Source organism: Engystomops pustulosus, unplaced genomic scaffold (assembly GCF_040894005.1).
Source record: "Engystomops pustulosus unplaced genomic scaffold, aEngPut4.maternal MAT_SCAFFOLD_26, whole genome shotgun sequence".
Classification (NCBI taxonomy): Eukaryota; Metazoa; Chordata; class Amphibia; order Anura; family Leptodactylidae; genus Engystomops; species Engystomops pustulosus.
In genome coordinates this window covers 165,562-190,415 of record NW_027284962.1, presented here as the reverse complement: position 1 = coordinate 190,415, position 24,854 = coordinate 165,562, and the positions used below count along the sequence as shown (strand labels likewise).

Sequence of the window (24,854 nt, the reverse complement as noted above, 5' to 3'; positions counted from 1 at the left end):
TCTGGTCTGTCCTCCTGAGGTATGGCCTGCCTGGGGAGTTTGTCAATTGGCTAAAGGTTTTGTACGCAGGGGCAGAGAGTTTCCCGCTTGTGAACGGTTGGATTGGCCGCTCTTTTGAGGTCGGGTCTGGTGTTCGCCAGGGTTGTCCTCTGAGCCCACTTTTATACGTGTTTGCGATTGACCCATTCCTTAGGAGGGTTGATCGTGGGCCGTTGATGGGAGTCGGGATGGACCAGGCGGCACCGGAAGCCACTATAAGGGTGGTAGCGTACGCCAATGATGTCACTGTTTTTGTGTCCTCGTGAGGGGAGGCGCAATGGGTGATGTCAGAGGTTGACCGCTACCCAGAGGCTTCTGGGTCCAAGATCAACCGGGATAAGTGTGAGAGTCTCTGGCTGGGAGAGGGGGATCCAGGCTTTGATCTCCCAGACACTCTTCCAGGGCCCCAGGACTCTGCCAAAGTTCTCGGCATCGAATTTGGCCAAGGGGGATTACCCCATGCAAAACTGGGACGGCAGGCTTAAGATCGCCGCTCAGAAGGTGGACCAGTGGAAGGGTTGGTCTTTGACCCTCAGGGAAAGAGTAAACCTGATTAAAACTTACCTGCTCCCATTGCTGATTTATCTGGGCAGCGTGTGCATGTTGCCAGAACCCCTCTGGACTCGGGTGTACAGTCTGTTCTTCCAGCTGTTATGGGGGAATAGGCTGAACCTAATCAAGAGGGAGGTTACTTACCGCACGAGGAGACAAGGAGGGTTGTGTATGGTCAACCCGGTGGTATTCCTAGTGAATACCTTTCTTAAGATCAATGTAGCAAACCTCTGGAAAGAGAGGGCTCCTCCGTGGGTATACTCCTGTAGGGGATGGTTTCGGCCTTTCTTCCAGGAATGGGAGACAGGAGGGCGAGTGAAGGATCTTCGCACACCGCATGGGCATCTTCCGGCTTATGCTACCCTGGTTCTGAAGGTGATTCGCCGGTGGGGTCTGGGAATGTGGGAGATCAGGACCATGTCGAGGAAACTCCTTGACAAAAAGGTTCTGTTTGCCCGTTTCCAGAAGCCTCTGGCCCTCAGGGATTGCCCAAGTCGGGATCTGGGGATGGGTTTGAGTTTGTTGAATTCTATCAGGATCCCCTTGAAGTTTTGGGACGTGACTTGGCGCTGCTTCCATGGAAAGCTGTGTGTGAGTGACAATCTGAAGTGTAGGAGCTCTGAGGAAAGGGGTTGTCCTCGGGAGGAGTGCGGTGGCCTGCTGGAGAGCATGGACCACTTCCTGCTTCAGTGCCCCTTTAACACAGAGGTGTACAACCGGGTGGGCGCTTCCATCCATTGGCCCGGGTTGGCCGGTCTCTCCTATGCGGGCCTATGGAGCATTCAGAGGCCTGGGTGGCCGGGACCGCTGCACGTTATTCCTAGTTAGTGTAGTGGAACGCACGGTGCTTAGTTTCGACGCAGCGTAAAATCCTCCCGGTGGATGAGGTGGTTAGGAACATTCTGGGTGACCTGGTGAAGGTGCGCTCTCTGGAGTATGAGAGGCTGGGCACGGGGAGGGCCTCTCTCCTTTGGAGGGGGTTCTCCTTTAGTGTCCCTTAGTCTGTCATCTCCTCTCCTGGTGTTGGGCTGATGCTGCACTGTAGATTTTTGTTTTGTATCTGAGCGTGTAGTGATGTGGGGCTTGCAGGCGCCGAACCTGGGCTTTATGTGGTTTGTTTGTTATATGTTGATATGTTTAATGTGTTTGTATCTTGTGTACAGTGTATATAGTTATATGTAGTTATAGTTAATGTGTATATAGGTTGGTTGGTTTTGGGGTGTTGGTGTTAGGGTGTTAGGTTGGGAGGGGGGTGGATGGGATTTGGACTATACGATCCTGGGCACTGGTCTGGACTATATAGCAGTGTCTGGGGGGAGGGTGATGGCCGTGGGATTTAGTTATATTTAATGTTATTTAATGTTATTAATGTTATTTCAGTTATATTCATTGTTATTTCTGTGTTTATTTCTTGTTTGTTTATGTGTATTTTGCTGTGTATTTCAATTTAAAAAAAAAAAAAAAAATTAGGTGGTGGGACTGGGTGAGGGTTGAGTTTGTTTTCATGCTGAGTGTGTGGTGTGTGTGTGGCTGGGCCAGGAGGTTTTGTAAGTTTATTTTCGTTTATATTTGTTCTTTTGTAATTTTTTTTGCCAGAAGTTATGGCTTCATTTATGTTTATTATTGTAAAGTTTTTCACTTTTATATAAAATAAAAGATTTACAGGATAAGTAATGTCATGTATGTACACAGTGACTGCACCAGCAGCAGAATAGTGAGTGCAGCTCTGGGGTATAATACAGGATGTAACTCAGGATCAGTACAGGATAAGTAATGTCATGTATGTACACAGTGACTGCACCAGCAGCAGAATAGTGAGTGCAGCTCTGGAGTATAATACAGGATGTAACTCAGGATCAGTACAGGATAAGTAATGTCATGTATGTACACAGTGACTGCACCAGCAGCAGAATAGTGAGTACAGCTCTGGGGTATAATACAGGATGTAACTCAGGATCAGTACAGGATAAGTATTGTCATGTATGTACACAGTGACTGCACCAGCAGCAGAATAGTGAGTGCAGCTCTGGGGTATAATACAGGATGTAACTCAGGATCAGTACAGGATAAGTAATGTCATGTATGTACACAGTGACTGCACCAGCAGCAGAATAGTGAGTACAGCTCTGGGGTATAATACAGGATGTAACTCAGGATCAGTACAGGATAAGTAATGTCATGTATGTACACAGTGACTGCACCAGCAGCAGAATAGTGAGTGCAGCTCTGGGGTATAATACAGGATGTAACTCAGGATCAGTACAGGATAAGTAATGTCATGTATGTACACAGTGACTACACCAGCAGCAGAATAGTGAGTGCAGCCCTGGGGTATAATACAGGATGTAACTCAGGATCAGTACAGGATAAGTAATGTCATGTATGTACACAGTGACTGCACCAGCAGCAGAATAGTGAGTGCAGCTCTGGGGTATAATACAGGATGTAACTCAGGATCAGTACAGGATAAGTAATGTCATGTATGTACACAGTGACTGCACCAGCAGCAGAATAGTGAGTGCAGCTCTGGGGTATAATACAGGATGTAACTCAGGATCAGTACAGGATAAGTAATGTCATGTATGTACACAGTGACTGCACCAGTAGCAGAATAGTGAGTGCAGCTCTGGGGTATAATACAGGATGTAACTCAGGACCAGTACAGGATAAGTAATGTCATGTATGTACACAGTGACTGCACCAGCAGCAGAATAGTGAGTGCAGCTCTGGGGTATAATACAGGATGTAACTCAGGATCAGTACAGGATAAGTAATGTCATGTATGTACACAGTGACTGCACCAGTAGCAGAATAGTGAGTGCAGCTCTGGGGTATAATACAGGATGTAACTCAGGACCAGTACAGGATAAGTAATGTCATGTATGTACACAGTGACTGCACCAGCAGCAGAATAGTGAGTGCATCTCATTGTGTGTTACTGAGCTCCTGCACCACCTGGAGCAATCTCCATCCACCCAGGCCTGCTCTCTCCTCCCCAGGGAGGGAGTGGGTGGGTTACTGGGATGAGTGAAGCAGGAAAGTCCCAGGCTCCTGTCTCCCGGACCAGGCCGGCGGGGGGGCAGGAGAAACAAGTTACCGGCCAAAGCGGAGGGGGTGAGAAGATCTGCCCGGAGCCAAGGACGCAGCGATGTGACCTCGGCTGCCACCCCCAAGACCCAGGAAAGCCGCAAGGTCTCCGGAACACAGAAGATCAAGGCAAGTGACATCAGCCTGAGTGCTCCTCCTGAAAAGCTGGGTATCTGTGCGGGAAAGCTGGGTGGTTCCGCTGGAAAGCTGGGTGCTCACGGAGGTGTGGAAAAGGCATGGGGTGATCTTAAGGCCCGGGAGTCTGCTACAATCTATGGCTCCCGGATTGCTGAGCACCTCCGTGAGTACGAGGAAGCTGGAAAAGCGCTGAGGAGGCTCCAGGAGGAGATAAGGGAGACCTTGGCCCTAGCGGGGGTGGCTACACAGAAGAAAAAGTCTGATCTTCTTACCACCATAGACAGACTAAAAGCTGAGGTCATCGCAGAGCAAGCACCATTTCCATCAGGCTGCGGCTCTGCCAACCTGGAGGAGGAAAGTGATGGCAGCGGCCAGGGAGGGGCGCTAATGGCTCAGATCCGACAGCTTGAGTCCCCAGTTCACCTCCAGAACTTTTCCTTCGGTGATGATATCCCGGATGAGGACCAAAAGAGGAAGAAGAGACCCAAGAAGACCAAGGCGTCTCAGGAGGTGAGCTTGGTGTTTCGTCCCCTCCCTGTTTCCTCCGGGCGGGCAGCAGTGTCAGCCTGTCGTGTAGGCCCCATTACCCAGCCCAGCCTGAATCCTGCAGTGGACTCGGTGCCAGGGTGCGGGGAGATTGCAAAGCCATGTTCCATCATGGCGCAGAGCACCAGCCTTGTTTGTAGTAGCAAGGAAGGTGCAGGGAAGGCATCGGCCGAAAGGCCGGACAGTGAGGGCGATCCAGCAGGTCCTGGTACTGTGCGCTGCCCCCCAGTGGGAGGGGGGGTGGCCCAGTGCCAGGGGCAGTGGCGGTGGCTCCTGTGGCCCCTAGCGCTGTTGCTGCATCTAGCTCCGGTGAGCAGCAGCAGTGTGATGGGGCTGCTGGGGCTTGTGGTGCAGTGCCTCCCAAGCGTCCTGTGCAGCCTGTGGGAAAGGGCACAGGAAAAATATTATTTGTATCGGTGCATCTGACCCTGGAGATGGTAATAAGAGACTGTCCAGACTTCATAAAGATAAGAGACCTCATGCATCCAGCGAGCAGCGATGCTCAAACGTTAGAAGAACTGGGGGACAACAAGGGATTAATGCCAATGAGGCAGAGGGCACAAGTAAGATCGGGGTTGGAGCTGCCTCTTCTCAGGCTGTATCAGCTATGGAGGTGGCTCTACAACCAGTGTCCAGTGACGCTGAGGCAACCCCAGGTACTCCTGGCCCAGCTGGTGTGATTGATGCAGGGAAGCGAGGCAGTATTGTACATAGTGTGGTGAATGTTGGGGTGGTGAATGGTGCTGAGGGGGGGTGATCCTGGTGTGAGTGCTGGACCATCTGCACCCCTAGTGGTGGCCGCTCCCATAAGGAGCTATGCGAGTGTCACCGCTGGGGCAAGTGGGGTTAACTCCTTGTCTCCTGGCTCTGGGAATAGCGTTTTGCAAAGGCGTCTTCTGGAGGCTCTCAGGAGAGGGGAAAAGTCAATCAATGTAGAGGGGAGAGATGTTGATCTGTCCTTCTGGACAGACAGGCATGGCCTTGCAGCCTTCCAAGAGCAAAGGGGGGGAGAGACTGTATGGTCTTTACCCACAAGTGGGCCCGGAGCTGCCCGTAGGATTGTGGCTCGTCTTCGCTGGAGGGGCAGTGATGCATGCCCACCCAGGTCAAGGGTGGTGGAGCTCCTCCTGAAGATGAACTTCAGGGCTAGTGACATCTTTGCCCTGATACATCCTTATGGCACTCCGGAGTTCGATGTCAGCTTTGTTCGGCCTGAGGGCTTAGAGCTCTTCTGGTCGAATTATGAGCTGGCAAAGAACGAGCCTGCATGGCGAGACTTTGCTGTGCAAGCAGTGTCTCGCCGAAACGCAGTCAAGAAAGTGACCGTTTTGACCCGTAACAAGTCACTTTCTTGCATGGACATCATGATGTGGCTTAGTCGTTATGGTGAGGTTGTACAGGTACCTCAGAAAAACCGTGATGAATTTGGCATTTGGTCTGGAGCCTGGACCTTCATGATGAAGTTGAAGTGTTCAGGCGGCACAGTCGCTCACATTCCCTCTTCAGCCTTTCTTGGGCGGGACAGAATCCTGATTTTCTGTCACAGGTGTCGTGACCCCACACACTTTAGCGCCAGCTGCCAAGTGCAGAAGTGCGCTTTGTGTGGTGGGCTAGGTCATCTCGCTGCATCCTGTAAGGACATTAGGTGTAACCTGTGTGGTGAGCTCGGTCACCCTTTCAGCCGTTGTCCTCGCTCCTTTGCCAATGCGGTTGTGACCCCAGTGGAGGAGAGCCATGAGGTTGCTTCTGCTGGGGAAGGTACCAGCAGAGGTGGAGGAGCTGAGGGGCCTGTGAAGAAAAGTAAGAATAAGTCACCTTCTCAGTTGAGGCGGCTTGAAGCCAGACAAAAAGGGAGAGACCTGGGGAAGCCTCAGGCTGCTGGGGTGACCCTTGGTCCTTCCTCAGAGGCTGGTCATGCTACTGAGGCCCTGAGGGATGATGAGTTGGATGAGGAGGTCAGGAGGATGGAGGCTAGAAAATAAGCGCAAGCAGAAAAAAAAAACGCGGCCTAAGGTACCTAAGGAAGGGAAAACTTCCTCCCCTCTGGTTGAGCTTTCCAACCAGTTCCTCACCCTCGATGAGATCGCAACCTCGGGAAGAGAGGCTGAGGGTGGGGTTCTGGAGGTGGCGGCGGAGCAGCCTGCAGGGGGCGCCGAGTCTCTATCCTCTGGGGATGCTGGGTCCTCAGAGTGGGAGACTGACTCAGAGTCAGGAGACTAGGACGAAGGAGAGGGTGGTCCGGGTGGGTCCTTGGGGGCCAGTAATAATATGGATACCTCAATTTCATTAAAAAGAAGTTGCCCTAACTCTGGAGCAAAAAAAAAGGGGATCCTCTTCAGAGGAGAGTCGGGGGAAGGGAAATAGTAAGAAAAAAGCCGTCTAACTCAATCACTCATGATGGCGGCACCTACTCCGTTGACGCTGGCGTCCATTAATGTCGCCAGCATTAAGACTGATGCGGCTAGATTTGCGGCCTTTGATTTTCTCGGCCGTGTTGAAGCCGACATTTTATTTTTGCAGGAGACCAGGCTGCCAGATTTGGCGGCCGTGTTTGAAGCTAAGAGGGAATGGAGACACGGGCCTTCCTATTGGTCTCTTGCGGCCGAGCCGTAAAGCGAGTGGCGGTCCTTTTTACCGCACCGGTAGAATGCCGACGAGTTAATGAGTTAGAAATGGGGAGGTGCCTGATCCTGGATGTCCTCACGAAGGGACAAGAACTTTGCCTAATTAACATCTATGGTCCCCAGTCCAAGTGGGACAGGAAGTGTCTCTTTATGAGGATCAAGCCCTACCTTTTTACAAGTCGGCAGGTGGTCTTTGGAGGGGACTTCAATGCTGTCACGAGGTCCCAGGATAGGGGAGGTTCCAGAGACAAGCTGACTTATGATGGCGTCGCTCTTAATAGCATAGCTAGTGAGGCTCGCCTGGTGGATGTCCACATCCGGCACACCCCAGGCCACGCGGGGTTCACCTATTATAGGGGTAGCTGCAGGTCTAGAATAGACAGGTTTTATGTAAAGGAGGAAGCCATCTCTTCACCAGTTTCTGTTGTTGAGGTGGAGTTCTCCGACCACTGTTTAATTTTGTTTTCTCTGAATGTTACAGAGACCACCCGGATGGGAAGAGGCTACTGGAAGCTCAATTAGTCTCTCCTGGAAGAAGCGGAGATCAGACAATCCTTTGAGGACTTTCTTCAGAGCCAGGTACCATTGCTGGGCCTTTGTAGCAGTAAGTCAGAGTGGTGGGAGATGCTCAAGAAAAGGGTGGCGAGATTCTTCCGCCAGCTCTCGAGCCTCAGGAGCCTGGACAGGTACCGCCTGTATCAGGGCCTGAGGAGGAAACTCGAGCATCTCGTCTCGACTGGAGGTAGTCGTGAGGACATCTCCGGAGTGAAATCTTTGCTGAAGAGGTGTCAGTACGATAGACACGCATCTACGGGAAATACTGCTCGCCCGACCCTTACAGAAACTGCAAGATGTCAGTGAATGGTAAAGTTGTCACGGGACTGGTTGACAGTACGGGATCCCTGAAAAGGTCCAGATCAGGGATTCTGGAGGTCGTCAGATCCTTCTACTCGTACCTCTTGGGCAGGAAGGATCTAGATCGTGATGTGATGTCGGCTTTCCTGGCTGAAACTGTCCCTGAGCCAGGAGTAGACCCCTCTCTTGATGTTTTGACCAAAGTGGTCAGGGAAGAGGAAGTCAGCCGGGCGATTGAAGGGCTCGCCTTTAAGAAATCGCCGGGTCCGGATGGCTTAACATCTGAGTTTTATAAGACCTTTAAGGACGCCTTGGTTCCCCTCTTGACTGAGGTATATAATGAGTGTCATTCCTCAGGCGCTTTGCCGAAGTCAATGAGGAGGTCTGCCCTGATCATCCTGTCAAAGGGTAAGGACCGATCTCGTATTGAGAACTGGCGTCCCATAGCGCTTCTCAATACGTTCAGAAAGGTTTTGGCAAAGGTGCTGTTTAATCGGCTGGTGCAGTTTGCACCCCGGCTCCTTTCGGGGACCCAGCACTGCTCTGTTCCAGGCCGCAGTACATTTAGTGCTGTGCTCTGTGTTCGGGAGGCAGTGGAGCAGGGCAGGGCTGGTAACTGGAAGGGGTACTTGCTGTCCTTGGATCAGGCAAAAGCGTTTGATCGGGTTAACCACGAGTACCTCTGGTCTGTGCACTCTAAGGGTGGTAGCATACGCCGATGATGTCACCATTTTCCGGTCCTCAGGAGGGGAGGAGCAATGGTCGAGGTTGACTACTCAGATGCTTCTGGGTCCAAGATCAACCGGGATAAGTGTGAGAGTCTCTGGCTGGGAGAGGGGGATCCAGGCTTTGATCTCCCGGACACTCTTCCAGGGCCCCAGGAAGCTGCCAGAGTTCTCGGCATCAAATTTGGCCAGGAGGATTACTCCATGCAAAACTGGGACAGCAGGTTCTGAAGGTGATTCGCCGGTGGTGTCTGGGAATGTGGGAGATCAGGACCAATGTTGAGGAAACTCTTTGACAAGAGGGTTCTGTTGACCCATTTGCAGAAGCCTCTGGCCCTCAGGGATTGCCCAAGTCAGGATCCGAGGATGGGTTTGAGTTTGTTGAATTCCATCAGGATCCCCTTGAAGTTTTGGGACGTGACTTGGCGCTGCTTCCATGGAAAGCTGTGTGTGAGGGACAATCTGAAGTGTAGGAGCTCTGAGGAAAGGGGTTGTCCCCGGGAGGAGTGCGGTGGCCTGCTGGAGAGCATGGACCACTTCCTGCATCAGTGACCCTTTAACACAGAGGTGTACAACCGGGTGGGCGCTTCCCTCCATTGGCCCGGGTTGGCCGGTCTCTCCTATGCGGAGTGGGCCTATGGAGCATTCAGAGGCCTGGGTGGCCGGGACCGCTGCACGTTATTCCTAGTCAGTCTAGTGGTCAGGTACCACCCGTGGAACGCACGGTGCTTAGTTTCGACGCAGCGTAAAATCCTCCTGGTGGATGAGGTGGTTAGGAACATTCTGGGTGACCTGGTGAAGGTGCGCTCTCTGGAGTATGAGAGGCTGGGCACGGGGAGGGCCTCTCTCCTTAGTGTCCCTTAGTCTGTCCTCTCCTCCTGGTGAAGGTGCGCTCTCTGGAGTATGAGAGGCTGGGCACGGGGAGGGCCTCTCTCCTTAGTGTCCCTTAGTCTGTCCTCTCCCCCCTGGTGAAGGTGCGCTCTCTGGAGTATGAGAGGCTGGGCACGGGGAGGGCCTCTCTCCTTAGTGTCCCTTAGTCTGTCCTCTCCCCCCTGGTGAAGGTGCGCTCTCTGGAGTATGAGAGGCTGGGCACGGGGAGGGCCTCTCCTTAGTGTCCCTTAGTCTGTCCTCTCCCCCCTGGTGAAGGTGCGCTCTCTGGAGTATGAGAGGCTGGGCACGGGGAGGGCCTCTCTCCTTTGGACGTTCAACCAGTGTCTGAGGGGAAGGGGAGGGTGCGGGTGTGGGATTTAGCTTAGTGTAGTGTACCTCGTGTTCTGTGTTTGTTAGTATAGATGTAAGAAAACAATTATGGCTGTAGTATATGATGATATCTGTTCATTTAGGTTAATATAGGTTTATGTTTATTTGTGGGTGTGGCTTGTCTTTGTTGATGGGTTTGGTTAAAGAGTGATAATCGGTTGGGTGGGGGTTGTGGTATTTAGTGTATGTTAAAGGACACCCGTCATCAGCTCTGTCACTTGTCCTGTCACCTCCATCTGTTGGAGCAGCTGACAAGCATCCATCCCAGCCTTTATCTAGTCAATTCTTACATTAATCATTATAAAATCATATATTATAATGTAAATGAGGCTGGTCACATGGTCAGAGGCAGTGATGTCACCCCTGTTACCCCTCCCCTCTCCCTGCTCATGTCTGTGTGTAATGTATAGTAAAGCATTGCTGGTGTCTGTGCTTTATCTGCTGACATGCTGCATCCTCCCATAGACATGAGACACAGACATCAGCAACACAAGTACCTGACATGTTCTGCTGTAACATGGCTGCCTGGAGCTGTTGCATCTCTCCTATACACACATTGCGGGGGGCGCCAGCAGCACGAGGTATATGGAGGAGACATTACACCATTATTATACCTTACATCATTATACAGGCTGTCAGTCATGTGTATAGGAGTATCTCATACATACAGGCTTCAGGGGGCGCCAGCACCAGGAAGCACATGGAGGAGCCATTACACCCTTATACCTCACATCATTATACAGGCTGTCAGTCTTGGGTATAGGAGTATCTCATACACACAGGCTGCAGGGGGCGCCACCACCAGTAAGCACATGGAGGATCCATTACACCATTATACCTCACATCATTATACAGGCTGTCAGTCATGTGTATAGGAGTATCTCATACACACAGGCTGCAGGGGGCGCCAGCACCAGGAAGCACATGGAGGAGCCATGACACCATTATACAGGCAGTCCAGGGAACAGGGGTACCGCACTCCTGATAGAATGTGGATGGTGCTTACGTCGGGTACTCAGCCCCAATATACAGAGAAGGAAAACGTAGCACACATCCCATGTTGATTTTTATGTTTTCATCTTTTAATGCATGTGTTCAATATTTACAGCTCCACCAAAAAGTTTTACTAAAATCATATAGTAAGACAACAGATCATAGACTACCATTAAGTTTCAGATCGGGCTTGACAAAGGTCGATTGAGACCGAAACGTCGCTAAGAATAACCTATGATCTGTTGTCTTACTATATGATTTTAGTAAAACTTTTTGGTGGAGCTGTAAATATTGAACACATGCATTAAAAGATGAAAACATAAAAATCACCATTATACAGGCAGTCAGTCATGTATATAGGAGTATCTCATACACACAGGCTTCAGGGGCGCCAGCACAAGGAGCCCATGGAGGAGCCATGACACCATTATACATCACATCATTATACAGGCTGTCAGTCATGTGTATAGGAGTATCTCATACACACAGGCTGCAGGGGGCGCCAGCACCAGGAAGCACATGGAGGAGCCATTACACCATTATACATCACATCATTATACAGGCTGTCAGTCATGTATATAGGAGTATCTCATACACACAGGCTGCAGGGGGCGCCAGCACCAGGAAGCACATGGAGGAGCCATTACACCATTATACATCACACCATTATACAGGCTGTCAGTCATGTCTATAGGAGTATCTCATACACACAGGCTGCAGGGGGCGCCAGCACAAGGAAGCCCATTGAGGAGCCATGATACCATTATACATCACATCATTATACAGGCTGTCAGTCATGTGTATATGAGTATCTCATACATACACAGGCTTCAGGGGCGCCAGCACAAGGAGCCCATGGAGGAGCCATGACACCATTATACCTCACATCATTATACAGGCTGTCAGTCATGTGTATAGGAGTATCTCATACATACACAGGCTGCAGGGGGCGCCAGCACCAGGAAGCACATGGAGGAGACATTACACCATTATAGCTCACATCATTATACAGGCTGTCAGTCATGTGTATAGGAGTATCTCATACACACAGGCTGCAGGGGGCGCCAGCACCAGGAAGCACATGGAGGAGCCATTACACCATTATACCTCACATCATTATACAGGCTGTCAGTCATGTGTATAGGAGTATCTCATACAGACAGGCTGCAGGGCGCGCCAGCACCAGGAAGCACATGGAGGAGCCATTACACCATTATAGCTCACATCATTATACAGGCTGTCAGTCATGTATATAGGAGTATCTCATACACACAGGCTGCAGGGGGTGAAAGCACCAGGAAGCACATGGAGGAGCCATTACACCATTATACCTCACATCATTATACAGGCTGTCAGTCATGTGTATAGGAGTATCTCATACACACAGGCTGCAGGGGGCGCCAGCATCAGGGATCACATGGAGGAGCCATTACACCATTATACCTCACACCATTATACAGGCTGTCAGTCATGTGTATAGGAGTATCTCATACACACAGGCTGCATGGGGCGCCAGCACCAGGAGGCACATGGAGGAGCCATTACACCATTATACCTCACATCATTATACAGGCTGTCAGTCATGTGTATAGGAGTATCTCATACATACAGGCTGCAGGGGGCGCCAGCACCAGGAATACATTACACCATTATACCTCACATCATTATACAGGCTGTCAGTCATGTGTATAGGAGTATCTCATACACACAGGCTGCAGGGGGTGAAAGCACCAGGAAGCACATTGAGGAGCCATTACACCATTATACCTCACATCATTATACAGGCTGTCAGTCATGTATATAGGAGTATCTCACACACAGGCTGCAGGGGGTGAAAGCACCAGAAAGCACATTGAGGAGCCATTACACCATTATACCTCAAATCATTATACAGGCTGTCAGTCATGTGTATAGGAGTATCTCATACATACACAGGCTTCAGGGGCACCAACACCAGGAAGCACATGGAGGAGCCATGACATCATTATACAGGCTGTCAGTCATGTGTATAGGAGTATCTCATACACACAGGCTGCAGGGGGCGCCAGCACAAGGAGCACATGAAGGAGCCATTACATCATTATACAGTCTGTCAGTCATGCACTGGGGGTGTGGATGTGCCTCCCACTCATGAATACGCTGGACAGTTTGAATATGCTAATGACTCATTGGACATTTCACAGGTCATTTGCATACAGCTTTAGGACCTCATTGCTTAGGTTTACAGGCATGTAGAGGAACAATGAAGGGATAGAGGCAATGCTCTCTAATGGCAGTTTATGAAAATACATTTAGTGTAGGGGGTTCATTTGCCTGACGGGTTCTCTTTAAGTTATTGTTTTTTGCTAGGTGTGAATGGGGCTGGGCCAGCAGGTGAGTTATTGTAAATATTTTGCATATATTGTATATAATATTTGGTTATGTTTTATACTGTAATAATGAGATGCATCTCACCTGTTCTCTTCTCTGCCAGTTTGTTCATCAGATAGGATTTCCCTGTTCTGTATTTTCCTACAATCGCTATGACCACCACCGGCTGCATTATTTCCAGCAGGATTTTCTCCGCTTCTTTATTTACCACCAGTTTATTGCCCCCAATGTTCTCTATCAGGCAGACGGGCTCTGTCATAGGCCGGAGCGCAGACATTGCCGCAGCGATCTGTAAGAGCAGAAACGTGTGGTTTGTGGAAAGCTGTGGTGCTACAGGTAAGTCACTACCTACCACAGAGGAGCCCGGGATCTGCATACACCTACTATCATATTCTCAGTATTGCAGCTGCTATCACACACCTCAATGGTAATCACTCAATGCTGAACGGACCCAGTGTCAGCACCTCTGGTTCAGAAGTCCCCAGTAGGTGTCACCAGTCAGACTGGAGGGCGACACAACACCTCATGTAACCACCTGTAACAGCCCTTTAATAAATTACTCGTAACACAAAAAAATCTCTAAACTTTACCCATATAAGTAACTTCTTGCTGGGCAGAAAATTAGGTCACAGCTTTATTTTTTTATATTAACCCGTAATATCCAAAATCAGGCACTTGGGATAGAATGACACATTTTTGAGCCCTTGAAGCTGGAGGCCTGGACTCCCTGGTGGCAAGTCAGCCAACCGAGCCCCCAGCATCTCACATCTCCCACCATTCCACCTGCTGAGACTTCAAATATAACAGCTCAATAACATTGGGGGGGGGGTGGGGGCAGGTGAGTGTCGCCTCAAAGAGGGAGATAACATGGAGTCATCAGCCATATAAGCCCCCACGTGCTGTAGGAGGGGAGGACGTCCTGATGTAACTTTTACCCTTTGCATCTAATAACGTCAGCCCCCAGTCTAGGGGAACCTTCCTTACACAGTCAGGTGAACCCCACAGATACAGGACAAAACTCGTGGTTATTGCATTTTCTACCTCCGACCCCCCCCCCTTCCCCCAGCTGCTCCATGGAACAAAACTACCACCAAGTGGCGGGAATAGTTACCCGTCTGTACAATGCTTTTCCGTGTACTACTGTGTAACCCTGGGATGACCCAAGAATCAGAGGATACGAGGCGCCTTCTTATCTTTAAACATTCACACAAATTTTATTTTTAAATATATTTTCAATATTAAAAATCTTGACAAAAGTCTGGAGAAACTGTTCGAAACGTGTAACAAAGCCGCTCGTTGTTTCTTTGTTCTACAATAAGACGAAGTCCTGAGACTTTGGTCAATATTTTTAATGGATTTAAGGATAAGACGCCGGCTTCCTATATTGTCTACATTCTGGTGGTCAACGTTTCCTTCAAGGAGATAGTTTGTCCTGGAAAACTTTCTACTCTGAACTAGGAGATGTAGCCGTACACAAAACTTTTTTTTCTTGTATCTTAACTTCCGTTCTGTTGAAGCTGAAACATATTGGGGGTCATTTACTAAGGGCCCGATTCGCGTTTTCCCGACGTATTCGGAAAAACCGCCGCATTTAAAAACCGAAAATGTGTCGCTTGGGGAGCGCTCACCTTCACCTTCTATGGGATGGTGCATTCCGGGGCGTTAAGATTATTTTCGGCGCTGCAGCGCCACCTGGTGGACGGCGGAGGAACTACCATCTTAAATCCCAGCCGGACCCGAATCCTGTGCAGAGAACGCGCCGCTGGATCGCGAATGGGCCGGGTAAGTAAATGTGCCCCATTGTATCATCCCTGTTGTCATCCAGGCCTGTGATTGGTTGGCAGCTCAGTGCATGTGCAGTCTGTACTATGTGCAGTGTCCTCCCTCCTGTGCAGTCTGTACTATGTGCAGTGTCCTCCCTCGTGTGCAGTCTGTACTATGTGCAGTGTCCTCCCTCGTGTGCAGTCTGTACTATGTGCAGTGTCCTCCTCCTGTGCAGTCTGTACTGTGTGCAGTGTCCTCCTCCTGTGCAGTCTGTACTATGTGCAGTGTCCTCTCTCCTGTGCAGTCTGTACTATGTGCAGTGTCCTCTCTCCTGTGCAGTCTGTACCATGTGCAGTGTCCTCCCTCCTGTGCAGTCTGTACCGTGTGCAGTGTCCTCCCTCCTGTGCAGTCTGTACCGTGTGCAGTGTCCTCCCTCCTGTGCAGTCTGTACCGTGTGCAGTGTCCTCCCTCCTGTGCAGTCTGTACCGTGTGCAGTGTCCTCCCTCCTGTGCAGTCTGTACCGTGTGCAGTGTCCTCCCTCCTGTGCAGTCTGTACCGTGTGCAGTGTCCTCCCTCCTGTGCAGTCTGTACCGTGTGCAGTGTCCTCCCTCCTGTGCAGTCTGTACCGTGTGCAGTGTCCTCCCTCCTGTGCAGTCTGTACCGTGTGCAGTGTCCTCCCTCCTGTGCAGTCTGTACCGTGTGCAGTGTCCTCCCTCCTGTGCAGTCTGTACCGTGTGCAGTGTCCTCCCTCCTGTGCAGTCTGTACCGTGTGCAGTGTCCTCCCTCCTGTGCAGTCTGTACCGTGTGCAGTGTCCTCCCTCCTCCTGTGCAGTCTGTACCGTGTGCAGTGTCCTCTCTCCTGTGCAGTCTGTACCGTGTGCAGTGTCCTCCCTCCTGTGCAGTCTGTACCGTGTGCATTGTCCTCCCTCCTGTGCAGTCTGTACTATGTGCAGTGTCCTCCCTCCTGTGCAGTCTGTACCGTGTGCAGTGTCCTCCCTCCTGTGCAGTCTGTACCGTGTGCAGTGTCCTCCCTCCTGTGCAGTCTGTACCGTGTGCAGTGTCCTCCCTCCTGTGCAGTCTGTACCGTGTGCAGTGTCCTCCCTCCTGAGCAGTCTGTACCGTGTGCAGTGTCCTCCCTCCTGTGCAGTCTGTACCGTGTGCAGTGTCCTCTCTCCTGTGCAGTCTGTACTGTGTGCAGTCTCCTCCCTCCTGTGCAGTCTGTACTGTGTGCAGTGTCCTCCCTCCTGTGCAGTCTGTACTGTGTGCAGTGTCCTCCCTCCTGTGCAGTCTGTACTGTGTGCAGTGTCCTCTCTCCTGTGCAGTCTGTACTGTGTGCAGTGTCCTCTCTCCTGTGCAGTCTGTACTGTGTGCAGTGTCCTCTCTCCTGTGCAGTCTGTACTGTGTGCAGTGTCCTCTCTCCTGTGCAGTCTGTACTGTGTGCAGTGTCCTCCCTCCTGTGCAGTCTGTACTGTGTGCAGTGTCCTCCCTCCTCCTGTGTAGTCTGTACTGTGTGCAGTGTCCTCTCTCCTGTGCAGTCTGTACTGTGTGCAGTGTCCTCCTCCTGTGCAGTCTGTACTGTGTGCAGTGTCCTCCCTCCTGCGCAGTCTGTACTGTGTGCAGTGTCTTCCCTCCTCCTGTGCAGTCTGTACTGTGTGCAGTGTCCTCTCTCCTGTGCAGTCTGTACTGTGTGCAGTGTCCTCTCTCCTGTGCAGTCTGTACTATGTGCAGTGTCCTCTCTCCTGTGCAGTCTGTACTGTGTGCAGTGTCCTCCCTCCTGCGCAGTCTGTACTGTGTGCAGTGTCCTCCCTCCTCCTGTGCAGTCTGTACTGTGTGCAGTGTCCTCTCTCCTGTGCAGTCTGTACTATGTGCAGTGTCCTCTCTCCTGTGCAGTCTGTACTATGTGCAGTGTCCTCCTCCTGTGCAGTCTGTACTATGTGCAGTGTCCTCCTCCTGTGCAGTCTGTACTATGTGCAGTGTCCTCCCTCCTGTGCAGTCTGTACTGTGTGCAGTCTCCTCCCTCCTGTGCAGTCTGTACTGTGTGCAGTCTCCTCCCTCCTGTGCAGTCTGTACTGTGTGCAGTGTCCTCCCTCCTGTGCAGTCTGTACTGTGTGCAGTGTCCTCCTCCTGTGCAGTCTGTACTGTGTGCAGTGTCCTCCCTCCTGCGCAGTCTGTACTGTGTGCAGTGTCTTCCCTCCTCCTGTGCAGTCTGTACTGTGTGCAGTGTCCTCTCTCCTGTGCAGTCTGTACTGTGTGCAGTGTCCTCTCTCCTGTGCAGTCTGTACTGTGTGCAGTGTCCTCTCTCCTGTGCAGTCTGTACTGTGTGCAGTGTCCTCCCTCCTGCGCAGTCTGTACTGTGTGCAGTGTCCTCCCTCCTCCTGTGCAGTCTGTACTGTGTGCAGTGTCCTCTCTCCTGTGCAGTCTGTACTATGTGCAGTGTCCTCTCTCCTGTGCAGTCTGTACTATGTGCAGTGTCCTCCTCCTGTGCAGTCTGTACTATGTGCAGTGTCCTCCTCCTGTGCAGTCTGTACTATGTGCAGTGTCATCCCTCCTGTGCAGTCTGTACTGTGTGCAGTCTCCTCCCTCCTGTGCAGTCTGTACTGTGTGCAGTCTCCTCCCTCCTGTGCAGTCTGTACTGTGTGCAGTGTCCTCCCTCCTGTGCAGTCTGTACTGTGTGCAGTGTCCTCCCTCCTGTGCAGTCTGTACTGTGTGCAGTGTCCTCCCTCCTGTGCAGTCTGTACTGTGTGCAGTGTCCTCCCTCCTGCGCAGTCTGTACTATGTGCAGTGTCCTCTCTCCTGCGCAGTCTGTACTATGTGCAGCGTCCTCCCTCCTGCGCAGTCTGTACTATGTGCAGCCTCCCCCCTACTGTGCAGTCTGTACTATGTGCAGTCCCCTCCCTCCTGTGCAGTCCCCTCCCTCCTGTGCAGTCCCCTCCCTCCTGTGCAGTCCCCTCCCTCCTGTGCAGTCTCCTCCCTCCTGTGCAGTCTCCTCCCTCCTGTGCAGTCTCCTCCCTCCTGTGCAGTCCCCTCCCTCCTGTGCAGTCCCCTCCCTCCTGTGCAGTCCCCTCCCTCCTGTGCAGTCCCCTCCCTCCTGTGCAGTCCCCTCCCTCCTGTGCAGTCTCCTCCCTCCTGTGCAGTCTCCTCCCTCCTGTGCAGTCTGTACTGTGTGCAGTGTCCTCCCTCCTGTGCAGTCTGTACTGTGTGCAGTGTCCTCCCTCCTGCGCAGTCTGTACTGTGTGCAGTGTCCTCCCTCCTGCGCAGTCTGTACTGTGTGCAGTGTCCTCCCTCCTGCGCAGTCTGTACTATGTGCAGCGTCCTCTCTCCTGCGCAGTCTGTACTATGTGCAGCGTCCTCCCTCCTGCGCAGTCTGTACTATGTGCAGCCTCCCCCCTACTGTGCAGTCTGTACTATGTGCAGTCCCCTCCCTCCTGTGCAGTCCCCTCCCTCCTGTGCAGTCCCCTCCCTCCTGTGCAGTCTCCTCCCTCCTGTGCAGTCTCCTCCCTCCTGTGCAGTCCCCTCCCTCCTGTGCAGTCCCCTCCCTCCTGTGCAGTCCCCTCCCTCCTGTGCAGTCCCCTCCCTCCTGTGCAGTCCCCTCCCTCCTGTGCAGTCCCCTCCCTCCTGTGCAGTCTCCTCCCTCCTGTGCAGTCTCCTCCCTCCTGTGCAGTCTCCTCCCTCCTGTGCAGTCTCCTCCCTCCTGTGCAGTCTCCTCCCTCCTCAGGATTCTTAATTACATGTAGATGAGATTGTATCGGCCACTAACCTCTGCAGTGGGTCCCTGCTGTATGGGTCGCAACATTGCAAGAGGGCCATAACACAGAACCTGCAGGAGCCACCACCTGGTTACCCCCAGCACCCATACTGGCATAGCCTCCATGGCTCCGGGTCCCCACCAGCACCCATACTGGCATAGGCTCCATGCAGGGCCGGCGTCAGCACCCGGCATACCTGGGCAAATGCCGGGGCCCACTGGTGCTGGCAGGGCCCACTGGAGGCGGAGGAGCTGTGTCCTATGGATATAATAATGATGCAGAGAGCAGTCACTCTCTGCATCATCAGTGCCTGTGCAGCGTGTGCCCGGGTTCCTGTAGGGGGCGCGCGCAACCCTCCCACTTTTGGGGGTCGGCCGGCTGCTGTATATGGAATTGCACGGAGGAAGACTGGAAGGCTGGGCGCAGACCGAGGCAGCATGTGCTGAACTTGTCGCCTCTGTCTGCAGGATGTATGGTGACCCCCGTGACCCTGTGTGAGGAGGCTCTGGAGGACAGCATGGTAGGGGTCAGGCCGCTGTCTGGTCAGTTAACCCTTTGACAGTCAGGTTCTCGTGCCACTGCCTACCTCTTACTTTTGTAGTCCATCCTTGCAGAGTAGTCTAAAAGGGCTTGTATCATTACACCTGCTGATGTCTGCCAATCATTTTCTCCCTCCTACAGTGTAAATTATTGTCCACTTTCTGCCCCCTGCTATTTTACTCCTGTGCCACCTGTTCTACCTCTTTTCCAATGTCTCCCTTCCTGTTGACCCCCTCCTATTCCTTAAAAACAATAACCCTGAAGGTGTGTTCACACATGGGCCAAATATATTAAAGCGCTTGCGCCAGTTTTCTGTCTGAATGTCTAAACTGCTTGCAGTTGTATCTATAAAGTGTCTGCACCAGTTCTGTGCGGCAGCTGCTCTGTATCCACCGCACCACAAAATTCTGCACATAAAGGGGCGTTCCAGTGCATAGTCGGACCCTCCACCACATTCATTACTGCGACACGACCGAATTGCGTTGCACGGTCTATGTTAACAGTGCACCAAAAAAGGTTGGTGACACTTCCCGAAAAGTGCAGGAGGCATCAGATTAATGAAGACCGTGCGGCAGTATTCTATAATGTGCCGCATCCTGCACACTCCACAGGCAAACTGCTCTCAGTGCACTAGCTTTGATAAATGTGGCCCACAGTGTTTTCTGCACATGTCTGTACGTATGCATAACAGCGCATGTGTTTTCATGTGTTTGGCTGCTTAGAAAGAGTTTTCTTTCATTACTGGAAGTGTAAGCAGGTGTGAAAATGTAAACATAGCTGCTTACGCTTCCATCAATGAAGAAAATGGCTTTAAAAGCAGCAAAACACATGAAAACAGGCAAACAGGCAAAAGTGGGCCGTGGGTCACTTTCTCTGTCTCAAATTTTGGAGGCATAGTAAAGGGGCCCAGTGAGGCACTGGCGCCAGGGGCCTACTTAAACCTGGAGCCGGCCCTTCCTCCATGGCACCGGGGGCCCACCAGCACCGCACCATAGAAACAGCGGCCGCCATGCAGTACTGCACAGTGTGTACAGGTCCTACATGCTCACCATTCCATGTGTCTCAGATTCTGGCTGTGAGGGAGGAGGCGCCGTGAGGTCTCCTGCTAATTATAGACTCCTGGATCAGATGGGGCGGATGCTGGGACCAGGCAAAACACTGAGTAACTGAGGGCGCGGTCACAGCAGGTTTAACGCAGGCGTTTAAAAACGCATTGCAATGGCTGAAGAATGATTGCCTAATGAAACAGCTGATAACACGTGTGTTTACAAAATGCAACCGTTAATGCATGTGTTAACGCCGTGGTTAACTCAATGTTAACACATGCGCTAATGCAAGCGTTAACATTTGCTTTTTGTAAACGCAAGTGTCAACAGCTGTTTAATTAGGCAAATCACTCATCAGCCATTGCAATGACGTGTGACCGCGCCCTGAGCGGACAGAATGAACTAGACCGTCATTTACACCTTCGTAGTGTAGGGACCACTAGTACGAGGTCATAGGGAAGAGGTTGGTGACTTATACAATGGGATCAAAATGTAACTAAGAGCCTCAAGTTTGTTTAGTTATCAGAGCGCCAAAAGATCTGTGTATAACACGTGGAGGCGCGTCCAGGGCTTTCCTCCCTCTTCAAATGTCGGTCCTGTCTATGATATTCCTCTGTCTCTGCCCTAGATGTCTCTGCTGCCTCTCTTACCTTACGTTGCCTCTCCTGTCCCCGGATGTTCCTCTGCTGCTCCTCGGATGTTCCTCTGCTGCTCCTCGGATGTTCCTCTGCTGCTCCTCGGATGTTCCTCTGCTGCTCCTCGGATGTTCCTCTGCTGCTCCTCGGATGTTCCTCTGCTGCTCCTCGGATGTTCCTCTGCTGCTCCTTGGATGTTCCTCTGCTGCTCCTCGGATGTTCCTCTGCTGCTCCTTGGATGTTCCTCTGCTGCTCCTCGGATGTTCCTCTGCTGTTCCTCGGATGTTCCTCAGATGTTCCTCTCTTGTCTTGTCCTTGTTCCTCTGCTGTTCCTCTGCTGTTCCTCTGCTGTTCCTCTGCTGTTCCTCGGATGTTCCTCAGATGTTCCTCGGATGTTCCTCTCTTGTCTTGTCCTTGTTCCTCTGCTGTTCCTCGGATGTTCCTCAGATGTTCCTCGGATGTTCCTCTCTTGTCTTGTCCTTGTTCCTCTGCTGCTTCTTCTGATGTTCCTCAGATGTTCCTCGGATGTTCCTCTCTTGTCTTGTCCTTGTTCCTCTGCTGCTTCTTCTGATGTTCCTCAGATGTTCCTCGGATGTTCCTCTCTTGTCTTGTCCTTGTTCCTCTGCTGCTCCTCGGATGTTCCTCTGCTGCTCCTCGGATGTTCCTCTGCTGTTCCTCTTCTGTTCCTCGGATGTTCCTCTCTTGTCTTGTCCTTGTTCCTCTGCTGTTCCTCTGCTGCTCCTCGGATGTTCCTCTGCTGTTCCTCAGATTTTCCTCGGATGTTCCTCAGATGTTCCTCGAATGTTCCTCTCTTGTCTTGTCCTTGTTCCTCTGCTGTTCCTCTGCTGTTCCTCTGCTGTTCCTCTGCTGTTCCTCGGATGTTCCTCAGATGTTCCTCGGATGTTCCTCGGATGTTCCTCTCTTGTCTTGTCCTTGTTCCTCTGCTGCTTCTTCTGATGTTCCTCAGATGTTCCTCGGATGTTCCTCTCTTGTCTTGTCCTTGTTCCTCTGCTGCTCCTCGGATGTTCCTCTGCTGCTCCTCGGATGTTCCTCTGCTGTTCCTCTTCTGTTCCTCGGATGTTCCTCTCTTGTCTTGTCCTTGTTCCTCTGCTGTTCCTCTGCTGCTCCTCGGATGTTCCTCTGCTGTTCCTCGGATGTTCCTCAGATGTTCCTCAGATGTTCCTCAGATGTTCCTCTCTTGTCTTGTCCTTGTTCCTCTGCTGTTCCTCTGCTGTTCCTCTGCTGTTCCTCTGCTGTTCCTCTGCTGTTCCTCGGATGTTCCTCAGATGTTCCTCGGATGTTCCTCTCTTGTCTTGTCCTTGTTCCTCTGCTGTTCCTCGGATGTTCCTCAGATGTTCCTCGGATGTTCCTCTCTTGTCTTGTCCTTGTTCCTCTGCTGCTTCTTCTGATGTTCCTCAGATGTTCCTCGGATGTTCCTCTCTTGTCTTGTCCTTGTTCCTCTGCTGCTCCTCGGATGTTCCTCTGCTGCTCCTCGGATGTTCCTCTGCTGTTCCTCTTCTGTTCGTCGGATGTTCCTCAGATGTTCCTCTCTTGTCTTGTCCTTGTTCCTCTGCTGTTCCTCTGCTGCTCCTCGGATGTTCCTCTGCTGTTCCTCAGATTTTCCTCGGATGTTCCTCAGATGTTCCTCGAATGTTCCTCTCTTGTCTTGTCCTTGTTCCTCTGCTGTTCCTCGGATGTTCCTCAGATGTTCCTCAGATGTTCCTCAGATGTTCCTCGGATGTTCCTCTCCTGTCTTGTCCTTGTTCCTCTGCTGCTTCTTCTGATGCTGTGAACTTTTATAGCAACGGCTGAAAGTGAAAGTGAAAGCTTCATATAATGAATAAACACAGAAGTCATTGACTAATATAGGAACTCCCCCTCAGTCTATACTGAATATGTGCAGACCCCCTGATATGGTTCCTGGATAACCCCCACCCCATGCACCTGGGACAGAGCCCCCTGATGGCGACACAATTACCTCCCCTGAAGTGGTTCAACTTTTGCCTCCATATAACACATAAGACCCCGTATAACAGCTCCTCCAGCGATTATTACAGTAACGGGAGATGTCCTGGAAATGCAGCAGAACCTCCGGACGCCTGATCCTGCACCGCAGGCGCCGCCTGACCCCAGCTGGAGGGGAAGGGAACTGCAGGCGGACAAATATTATATATATATAAATATTACATTATAATAAAACATCAATCATCCGCAACAGGGAAATTGTTACTGCAGTCCAGCAAACACAATGGGGCTCATTTACTGCGCTGTGCAGGGAGTCACTAAGATCCTGCGTCCGATATCCTGCATGTGTCACTTCCCCGCTCAGGTCCCCGGAGTTCACCTTCTTCTTCCTGGTGCATGTAAGTGCATTGTCCGTGTATAATGCGCTGTGCGGGGAGTCACTAAGATCCTGCACCCGATATCCTGCATGTGTCGCTTCCCCGCTCAGGTCCCTGGAGTTCACCTTCTTCTTCCTGGTGCATGTAAGTGCATTGTCCGTGTATAATGCGCTGTGTGGGGAGTCACTAAGATCATGCACCCGATATCCTGCATGTGTCGCTTCCCCGCTCAGGTCCCTGGAGTTCACCTTCTTCTTCCTGGTGCATGTAAGTGCATTGTCCGTGTATAATGTGCTGTGCGGGGGGTCACTAAGATCGTGCGCCCGATATCCTGCATGTGTCACTTCCCCGCTCAGGTCCCCGGAGTTCACCTTCTTCTTCCTGGTGCATGTAAGTGCATTGTCCGTGTATAATGCGCTGTGCAGGGAGTCACTAAGATCCTGCGCCCGATATCCTGCATGTGTCACTTCCCCGTTCAGGTCCCCGGAGTTCACCTTCTTCTTCCTGGTGCATGTAAGTGCATTGTCCGTGTATAATGCGCTGTGCAGGGAGTCACTAAGATCCTGCGCCCGATATCCTGCATGTGTCGTTTCCCCGCTCAGGTCCCCGGAGTTCACCTTCTCCTTCCCGGTGCATGTAAGGGCATTGTCCGTGCATAATGTGCTGTGCGGGGAGTCACTAAGATCCTGTGCCCGATATCCTGCATGTGTCACTTCCCTGCTCAGGTCCCAGGAGTTCACCTTCTTCTTCCTGGTGCATGTAAGTGCATTGTCCGTGTATAATGCGCTGTGCAGGGAGTCACTAAGATCCTGCCCCCGATATCCTGCATGTGTCGCTTCCCCGCTCAGGTCCCTGGAGTTCACCTTCTTCTTCCTGGTGCATGTAAGTGCATTGTCCGTGTATAATGCGCTGTGCGGGGAGTCACTAAGATCCTGCGCCTGATATACTGCATGTGTCGCTTCCCTGCTCAGGTCTCCGGAGTTCACCTTCTTCTTCCTGGTGCATGTAAGTGCATTGTCCGTGTATAATGCGCTGTGCGGGGAGTCACTAAGATCCTGCCCCCGATATCCTGCATGTGTCGCTTCCCCGCTCAGGTCCCCGGAGTTCACCTTCTTCTTCCTGGTGCATGTAAGTGCATTGTCCGTGTATAATGCTCTGTGCGGGGAGTCACTAAGAGCCTGCACCCAATATCCTGCATGTGTCGCTTCCCCGCTCAGGTCCCCGGAGTTCACCTTCTTCTTCCTGGTGCATGTAAGTGCATTGTCCATGTATAATGCGCTGTGCAGGGAGTCACTAAGATCCTACCCCCGATATCCTGCATGTGTCACTTCCCCGCTCAGGTCCCCGGAGTTCACCTTCTTCTTCCTGGTGCATGTAAGTGCATTGTCCGTGTATAATGCGCTGTGCGGGGAGTCACTAAGATCCTGCCCCCGATATCCTGCATGTGTCACTTCCCCGCTCAGGTCCCTGGAGTTCACCTTCTTCTTCCTGGTGCATGTAAGTGCATTGTCCGTGTATAATGCGCTGTGCGGGGAGTCACTAAGATCGTGCGCCCGATATCCTGCATGTGTCACTTCCCCGCTCAGGTCCCC

At 51.7% G+C, this 24,854-nt stretch overlaps 1 protein-coding gene across 2 annotated transcripts in view; it reads right to left on the bottom strand.

Annotated features, from left to right (window-relative positions):
* Window positions 1-21,069, bottom strand: part of LOC140106865 (guanylate-binding protein 7-like) — a 41,084-nt gene extending 20,015 nt beyond the window's left edge. Inside the window, exons 1-2 of one of the 2 annotated variants that reach the window (XM_072131486.1) lie at window positions 20,936-21,069; window positions 13,274-13,478 (exon numbers count right to left, since the gene is read on the bottom strand). In XM_072131486.1, the coding sequence (XP_071987587.1) occupies window positions 13,274-13,466 (193 nt within the window). In that variant the 5' untranslated portion in view covers window positions 13,467-13,478; window positions 20,936-21,069. Of the gene's footprint in view, window positions 1-13,273; window positions 13,479-20,288; window positions 20,376-20,935 lie in introns of those variants that run through there. The other variant, XM_072131485.1, reaches the window with a different exon arrangement.
* Window positions 21,070-24,854: the final 3,785 nt, after the last annotated feature.